Here is an 8,933-nt window from a genome sequence, read left to right on the forward strand (position 1 = left end):
GCACCCAGAAGGTGGTTGGCACATATTAGGTGGCGAGGAAGCACAGCCATTAGTTTAATCATGCCCTTCTCAGACACTCCAGATTTGTTCCCAGGGAGGCTGGGAGCTTATGAATTCCAAGGTGTATAATACTTCCTTAGATTATGCTACCTGTGAGATGCCACCATCTTCTGGTTCTTTTTTCCCTGGGACTGCTGCCCAAGCTCCCTTGGAAAACCTCTGCTGGGAAAGGCAACAGGCGACCTCCCACCCTTCTCTGGGCTCTCACTTTGCAATCCTAGAAGAAGGGCAGCCTCACCCGCCCTCCTAGGTCTGCAAAAAGACCCATGGGATTCTCTGGGGAGTGACACTCAAGTACAGTTTAAATAGGAGCTCTCTGGACATCAAAACGTGCTTCCTTTATTTTGTAAGTGGAGATTGGAGAAACTGGCAAATGGATCTTTGTAAATTCAGAAGGAGAAAAGATGATTTGATTTTTTTTTTTTTTTTTGTCATTCAGTTTCGGGGTGAGTGGAGGCACGGACCTCTGTGCCGGGTGGCGGGGCGGGGTGTTTTCTTATTGATGAAATGCACTGCGCAGGTCAACTCCGCAAACCGAAAGGGGAGAAGCGGTTGCGGGGGGGGTGTGGCAGGGGGGTAAGCGCCTGTTCAGAGGGCGGCGGATGCGGACGCGCTTAAGGGAGAGGCGTGCCAGGAGAGCGCGGGAAAGACTGCCGCAGAGGCTAGGGTGCTTCTGCGCGCCGCGCCCGGGCTCGCGCAGCCCCTGGCCGGGCGAGGGGTGTCATGCGGGAGTGGGGTGGGAGGGGGCAGCAGGCGGGGCCTGCCACGTCACTTGGAGAGAGTGTGTTGGGAAGGAAGGGCAGAGCGGAGAGCCGAGCCGCTGCAGCTGCGGCGGCTGCAGCGAAGGCTTGAGCGCTGGGGAGGTGGGTCCGCGCGCCCCGGCCCCCGGGGCGGCCCCAGGGCCCCTCTCGCAGGCCGGCGGCGCGGCTCGGAGGGAGGCGGTGGCGGCCGTGGCGGCGGGAACGGCGACCTTGGCCAGAGGAACGCGCGGTGGCCGTTGGGCGGAGGCCGAGCCCCGCCGGGCGTCTTGGCCGAGTCGGAGGGAGGCGCATCTGGGGCACGGGTGCCGACGGCGGCCGGGGGTCTGGAGCCGCGGGAGCTGGGACGTGCTGACACCCAGGGCGGACCCCCGCGTCTCGGAGCCCAGTCTGGGGCGGGGCGAGAGGGGCCAAGCCACGCGTCTTTTTCGGGCGTCCAGCTGCACACGCGCCAGGCTGCGGTTCCAGGTATTCCAAGCTCCATCTGGCATCCGGCGCGGATAGCTGGAGGCGCGGGGCCGAACCCTTCGCGCCCCGGTCACCTCCTCAGACCTAGCCCGGCAGAGACCAGGGCTTCGGGACTCAGGGACCCGCCGCCGGCTCGGACCGCGAGCCCCACCCTGCAAAGAGGGCGCCGCCGAGAGCTGGGAGGCGCCGCGGCGCCCGGGTGGTGGTCGTGTCGTGGGCGCCGTCCTAGCGGCGGGGAGCGCAGCGCTGAGGGGACATGCGATCGGAGAAATCCCTGACGCTGGCGGCGCCGGGGGAGGTCCGCGGGCCGGAGGGCGAGCAACAGGATGCGGGAGACTTCCCGGAGGCCGGCGGCGGTGGCGGCGGCTGCTGTAGTAGCGAGCGGCTGGTCATCAACATCTCGGGGCTGCGCTTCGAGACGCAGCTGCGCACCCTGTCGCTGTTCCCGGACACGCTCCTGGGGGACCCCGGCCGCCGCGTCCGCTTCTTCGACCCGCTGAGGAACGAGTACTTCTTTGACCGCAACCGGCCCAGCTTCGACGCCATCCTCTACTACTACCAGTCGGGGGGCCGGCTGCGCCGGCCGGTCAACGTGCCGCTGGACATCTTCCTGGAGGAGATCCGCTTCTACCAGCTGGGGGACGAGGCCCTGGCTGCCTTCCGCGAGGACGAGGGCTGCCTGCCCGAGGGTGGCGTGGACGAGAAGCCGCTGCCCTCCCAGCCCTTCCAGCGCCAGGTGTGGCTGCTCTTCGAGTACCCGGAGAGCTCGGGGCCCGCCCGGGGCATCGCCATCGTCTCAGTCCTGGTCATCCTCATCTCCATCGTCATCTTCTGCCTGGAAACGCTGCCCCAGTTCCGTGCAGACGGTCGAGGCGGAAGCAACGGTGGCGGTGTCTCCCCAGTGTCCAGGGGCAGTCAGGAGGAAGAGGAGGATGAAGGTGACTCCTATACCTTCCATCCTGGCATCGCCCCCGGGGGAATGGTGGCAGGGGGCTCATCCTCATTAAGTACTCTCGGGGGCTCCTTCTTCACGGACCCCTTCTTTCTGGTGGAGACGCTGTGCATCGTCTGGTTCACCTTCGAGCTACTGGTACGTTTCTCTGCCTGCCCCAGCAAGGCAGCCTTCTTCCGGAACATCATGAACATCATCGACCTGGTGGCCATCTTCCCCTACTTCATCACCCTGGGCACCGAGTTGGTGCAGCAGCAGGAGCAGCAGCCGGCCAGTGGCGGGGGCGGCCAGAACGGGCAGCAGGCCATGTCCCTGGCCATCCTCAGAGTGATCCGCCTGGTCCGCGTGTTCCGCATCTTCAAGCTGTCCCGCCACTCCAAGGGGCTGCAGATCCTGGGCAAGACGCTGCAGGCCTCCATGCGGGAGCTGGGCCTGCTCATCTTCTTCCTCTTCATCGGGGTCATCCTCTTCTCCAGCGCCGTCTACTTCGCGGAGGCCGATGATGATGATTCGCTCTTTCCCAGTATCCCGGATGCCTTCTGGTGGGCGGTGGTCACCATGACCACCGTAGGTTATGGGGACATGTACCCCATGACGGTGGGGGGCAAGATTGTGGGCTCGCTGTGTGCCATCGCCGGGGTTCTCACCATCGCCCTGCCCGTGCCCGTCATCGTCTCCAACTTCAACTACTTCTACCACCGAGAGACGGAGCAGGAGGAGCAAGGCCAGTATACCCACGTCACTTGTGGGCAGCCTGCCCCGGACCTGAAGGCAGCCGACAGTGGACTTGGCAAGCCTGAATTCTCGGAGGCCGCTCGGGAGCGGAGACCCAGCTACCTTCCCACTCCACATCGAGGGTATGCAGAGAAAAGGATGCTCACTGAGGTTTGACAGATGCAGGCAGCACCTGCATGGAAGGAAGACACCGAACACACCCTTCCTTAGGGACCCTTCTCATCCTCCACTACTTGCATCCCAGCTCCAGGTGACCTCCTGACTGTCTTCCTCACACCCAGTGGTTGGCGCCAGGACCACACACCTGGACTGTCAGCCTTGTTACTTGACCCCTGCAACATCCCAGGTTTCTCCATCTAAGTGACATTTTTGAAATTCTAATGGTGCCACCCATTCGTGCCCATCTTATGTCACGTGGACGAGATTTCCATCTGACCTTCCCTCGAGACTCTGATTTTTCACGTTTGGGACTTGTGATGTCTCTAGGAAGAGTGACGTCAACAGGCTGGAAACCAGGCATACCAGGGTCTTGTTTCTCCTTAGCATCCTTGGCTTTGGGGCATGCACCCTCCCGTCGTAGCTTCTGGCCACGTGCTAACTAGCCGAAGCTGGTGGGCAGAAACAGTACTCATCCTGATGTTTTCCTCCAGTGCCCTGTAAGGTCGGCTGGTCATTCTGCAGAGAAGCCTTAGGAGAGTCTTCAGTTGCACAGCCTGGACATATGTTATCTGTCTCTAACCTTGGATGCAATTAGAGAAACTACGATGCCACTTGGCCATTTGGAGGACGTGAGAGGTCAGTCCTGGACCTAAAGGGCCAATGGATTCTTCTAGCGTGACCTGGCACGGTAGATGCTAGTCTCTGGTCTCCACTTAGCTCTCTCAACTCTGATTCCCCTGACTCTCTCTGGTTTCCAGGAAGGCTCCTCCTTCTCAGAGCCAAATACTCTGTCTGTTCAGGTGCCTTCCTGTGCGGAGGAACTGACAAAGGGGAACCACGGAGCTGCGAGAAGTGGCCGAACGGAACCAAGCACCTGGCCTGACCGCTTCTTAGGGAAGCGGTGTCCCTTAGTGCCATCTCGGAGCGGTGGAGGAGTCTTGTTGCTGACAGCAAATTCCTCTCCCTCACTTCCCCCAGCCCTCTCTAGCCCTCCATCCTTCTTTCTGGGAATCTGACTTAGGTTTGCAGCTGAAGGCTTGCTAACGCAGACTCCAGCTTAAATCTGCCGCCAGGTAAAAGCACACATTGGATGCTAGCGTGGGTTTCTGTTTGCATTTTGCGGGCAATGAGATAGGCGGTTTCGAGTAAGGAAGAAGCATTGTTCTTTTGCCGACAGCCTCACTGGTAGAGGGTGGTTTTTTTTTTTTTTTTTGCTGAGTCAGGTAAACATCCTCCTGCTCTAGCCCTGGAGCCACAGCCGCTGGCTGTCACCAGGGAGATGCCCGGAGGTGCCCCTACCTGGTCTGAGCCATCTTCTTCCATCGTGAACTGAGCTGCTTTTCCTGTGCCACCTGCCCACGTCCCCTCTTCCTCCTCTTTGCACTGCCATTCATTTGCTGCCTTGATAAACTGTGATGACCTGTTCTGAGCTCTCCTGGGTGCAGTTCAGAAACCGAAAGGACTGTTAACATGTTTTTAGTTTTATAATCTAGGCTTTAAGACTCCTTGATGAGATTTTTTTTTTTTTTTTAAAGCTTTTCTCTAAGAGCCAACTTACAAGGTACAGCCTCTTGAGGGTTTTCTTGAGAGACACTGTGTCTGGATGTTGCCGCACTTTACAGGGTAACTTGGAGGCCGCAGTTCCTCTTTGTGCCTCAGTGTCCCCACCTGTTTGATGGGAACATTGAGGTCTGTCCCCCCACCCCCCACTTTGTGGGGAATGGCCCAGGAACTCAGCTGGGATCCTGTGGGTGATGCTATGCAAATGCGTGAACTTCCATAATGATTTCTAGTTCATTACCCTGCTTCCCCCTCTCCCATAGGCAAAGCCTCCTCCCAGGGTTCCCGCTTTGGGTCCAAAGCCCACGTCCAGGCCATTCTGGGTCCTTAGCTTTTTAAATCCCTCCCTCGCCTCTTGAACTGGGCCTCATTCTTTACTTCTTCCCCTTTAGCAGGGAAGATGCTCTTTGGAGCGATTCAGTGGCGTCCTTTTAGGGCCAGGCACCACCATCTTGATTGGGAGCTTGACTTCTCCAAATCTGAAATGCAATATAAAGTGCTCATGATTCAGATACCTGCTCTGAGGCTATGAAGTGCCAGGTTTCTACATCTGTTCTGGAATATTACTCCTGACAGTCCAGGGGGAGAGGGGGGGGAAGAGAAGGCCCACCCAGAGGCAAAAGGGATGCTCACGTCGAGAGTGAATGTTGAAACACGGATGTATCCTTCTCAGAATGGGTGTGTGTGTGTTTTCATCATCCTCACCATTTCAAGTCAGAGCATGCCCGAGTGGAAAGGGTTTATGAAGAGCTGGGCTCTCTGGGGATTCTGGTTGCCTTAGCAACCTTCCAGACTGTTCTATCTTCTGATTTGGGCAGCCAGGGAGAATGAGAGACGACGTATTCCCAGCTTCTGAAATGCGGACGCCTCTCACATAATGTTGTTTAGGGGCTGGCAGGGCTGGGACAGGGATGTGTGGCCTTTGGAAAACGAGGGGGAAGCAGGTTCCCAAAGCTTCCTATCTGGGCCTTTCTTCCTGGTTTCCCCACCCCATTACTGGAGCCATCTCATCTCACTCCCGAGTCTTCAGAAACTTGAATGCTAGGCAACTGCCAGTTAGACCATATTCTCTCTTTTGAAATGGCCTTGGAGGGGACTAGCTTCTCAAGAGGCAGCTGCTACTAGTTTTAGTCCATAATAGCACCACGGAGCATTCACGTCGGCCCCTCCCAGCTCTAAGACAGAGAGATGATGCTACTTCTTCCCAAGGAAATGTCTAGCTCCTGGGAGGGACCTCATACATGGTTCTTCTTAAAGACATCCAAGACAAACTGGGAGGCTGTGACCTGACCTACTTCCTCTGATGGATTTCGCCAAGTGACCCCCTTTGACCCTGAGCCTCTTGATGTGGATTTCGTTCCCTGAGCACCGAGGGAATCTGTGCCCCGTGTCGCCATGACAGCTGGGGTGGCGATTTCACAGCTGTCAGCAGAGGAGTTCAGGTTGTTGTTACACCTGACTTGGGCCGGCAGGAGCTCCCAGAGGTCTTCCTGGATCTGTCAGGCTCGACTGAGATGTGGGGGGATTCCTCCTGCCTGAGAAGCCCCAGGAGAGAAGGGGACAGCTGGCCGTCTTTGCACCCGAGGTAGGTTCTGCTGCTGGGGAATTTCGTTCTGGCTCAGTCTTTCAGGTCAAATGAGAACAGGAGTGGGGAGGGGCAGAGAGGGGGCGGGAGAGCATGCATTTGGGGAGAATGAAGCCTTTGACTGTCTGCTCAGCAGCTTCCTCCCTCGCTCTCTTTCCGTGTGTTTCTGTCTCCATCTATATTACTCTCCTGTTTCTGCTTGCACACTATCTCCCTTCACTCCCCCTTCTAAATCACCCCCCTTTCCCCTCTGCATTTGCCTCCTTCTTTCTTCCCTGCAGTCTCACTTGCTCTGCCTTTCTTTCTTCTCACCTTCCTGGTTTTCCCTCATCTGCCATTTGAACCTCTTCTTCCTTCTTTGTGCATCTTTCTCTCTCTTTCTCGGGGGCTGGGAGCACCTTGGGGCATTTCAGTTGGGCTCACTCTTTGGATTTGAAGATGGCTGTGACCTAGGGTGTGTGCTCAGAAGGTTGTCCTCCAGCTGGAGGACTCTCCTTTTTCCTGCCAGTACAGCATCCTGTCCTAGCGTGCTCACCTCTGGGGGCGGAGTCCTGAGTTTCTGGAGCAACATGAGATTGCTGTGGGTTTAGAAAACATCTCTGATGTTATTTCCTGAATCTGCAAGGAGAAAATAGAGAAGGCGGGTTGGAGAGAAGAAAGAGAACCTCATATATTTCAGATAAATATTTTGCTTGTGTAGCACTGGACTCTGCTCACTTCGGGTCCCCAACCTTGAGAAGCTTGCAGAAGAGTTCCAGACAATGCACTATAGATAGAGTGAAATAAACACAGAAAAGAGGATGTAGAAGGAAGCCATAGAGTGGTATTAACCTAGAAAAAGCCTTAATTCAAGAGGCTGGCCTTCTGAATGCCCTGAATTCACTTGAAGGTTCTCAGAGCTGTCTCTCTCATATCCTGAAAGCAGAACAAAAGCAGAGTTCATAAATCCCAGTGGTGTGAAGTGCAGGGGACGACTCTCTTTAGAAAGATGGCTTAAGATTCACCAACCGTTCTGTAGGGAGGCTTTTTCTTTGTGCACCTCTTTGCTGGAGGTAATGTAGACTGAGTCCCACATGTATCAGGATATTAGGTTTTTGGAGGGTTGTTGTTCAGTTGCTCAGTTGTGTCTGACCCTTTGCAGCCCCATGAACTGCAGCACGCCAGGCCTCCCTGTCCTTCACTGTCTCCCGGAATTTGCTCAAACTCATGCCCATGGAGTCAGTGATGCCATCCAACCATCTCATCCTCTGCTGCCCCCTTCTCCTTCTGCCTTCAGTCTTTCCCAGCATCAGGGTCTTTTCCAATGAGGGTAGTGGACATTTTCTAAAAGAGGATTACAGTGACAGTTGTACTTGATAAGTTAACTCACAAAAGTCACTGAATTGTTTTTTTTTTTTTTTTTTTAAGTGACATGAGGCTAATAACCTCAGAGTTTCATGTCTTGTCTGGGAGATGGTTTGGTTTTATAAATCTAGAAGTTAAGCCTCTCTAAAGATGGACCAGATTGCATATTCAAGAAGGAATGACAGTTTTTTTCTCTGCCACATGGGGACACTTTAGAGCTTTCATGCTGCTCCCGTCCAGTGCTAGGAACCATTTGTTTTGTTTTGAATTTTGACAATGAGACCATTGTGGGATTGACATGCCCCTATCTTTTGGCTCTGAAGACAGGCTAGGCCATTTCTGGTCCAGGCGGAGCCTGGTCAGCTTGTCCTGAACTAGGATAAGCATGTTGGAGATGACTCGTGACACCACAAAGACAATGAGCTTGCCCACCACCCCCGCCCCCCGCCCCCCGCCCGCCCAAAGCTAAGGGGTTTATACTTTGCTGGCGAAACCTCACAAACAAATGCAGAAAATCCCACCTCATCTCTGTTTCCCTGGAAACTCAGAGTTCCTTGAGAAATTACAATGGAGCCAAGGTGTTATTCTCCTGGTCCGCTCCCCACCCTCCAGCCGCTGATTGGGTGTCGCAGGTTATGGCGCATTCAGAAAACAGGAGAAGCAGGGGTGAGGGTCTCCCCTTAGCTGGTCCTCCTCTGGGAGTGCTCACCAGATGGCCTTGCTCTCTGCTCTCACTTGCCTTCCCCTCACTGATCCCTTCCTTCCCCTCCCCGCCCTCGGGGCTTTTCCTTACGTGAGACCTTCCAGTCCTGCTATTTGTCATGCCTTCTCTAGGCTGGCTGAGCCCATGCTTTTGGCAATGTTTTGTCCCCCGGCGTCTTTCCATAAATGCCAAGATAGATTTCCAAGGAACGCAGTCCTCCCGGGACAATCTGGCTGGAACCTGCCGGGCCAGCTCTGATTGGTTCTGACTGTGAGTTATTGCCCGGGGAAGCAAAGTTTGGTTTAATTCTAGCTTGTCAGGGTCACTTAGGGAAGGAAAAGAAACCCATTCTTTAAACTGAAGGATTTCCTCTCTCACTCCCACTTGACGCCGGGCTGCCCTGGGGTGCGAGGCTCTCTTGGGGCAGAATCGGGCTGGAGCTTGGGGCTTCTCCCGAGAGAGAGCCTCTAGATGCAAGCTATTGGGAATGAAGACAGATGGGCCCCTAGTTCCTGTGTTATCATGTCTCGTGATGAACTGCTTTCCTGATCTGGGCCTGAGGTCCCTGTGGGGCTGGAGACGGTCATTTCTTTACCCTCCCTTTGCTCT

The 8,933-nt window shown here is 55.5% G+C and overlaps 1 protein-coding gene across 1 annotated transcript; it reads left to right on the forward strand.

Moving 5' to 3' along the window:
* Positions 1 to 1,455: 1,455 nt before the first annotated feature.
* Positions 1,456 to 3,732, forward strand: KCNA6 (potassium voltage-gated channel subfamily A member 6). Its single transcript, XM_061124063.1, has one exon. The coding sequence runs from the start codon at positions 1,543 to 1,545 to the stop codon at positions 3,127 to 3,129; it is 1,587 nt and encodes a 528-aa protein (XP_060980046.1). The 5' UTR covers positions 1,456 to 1,542; the 3' UTR covers positions 3,130 to 3,732.
* The last annotated feature ends 5,201 nt before the right edge of the window (positions 3,733 to 8,933 follow it).

Source organism: Dama dama, chromosome 22, assembly GCF_033118175.1.
Source record: "Dama dama isolate Ldn47 chromosome 22, ASM3311817v1, whole genome shotgun sequence".
Classification (NCBI taxonomy): Eukaryota; Metazoa; Chordata; class Mammalia; order Artiodactyla; family Cervidae; genus Dama; species Dama dama.

Excerpts from the sequence above, each read along its gene's own strand:
- KCNA6 (XM_061124063.1), top strand. The coding sequence starts at position 1,543 with ATGCGATCGGAGAAATCCCTGACGCTGGCGGCGCCGGGGGAGGTCCGC.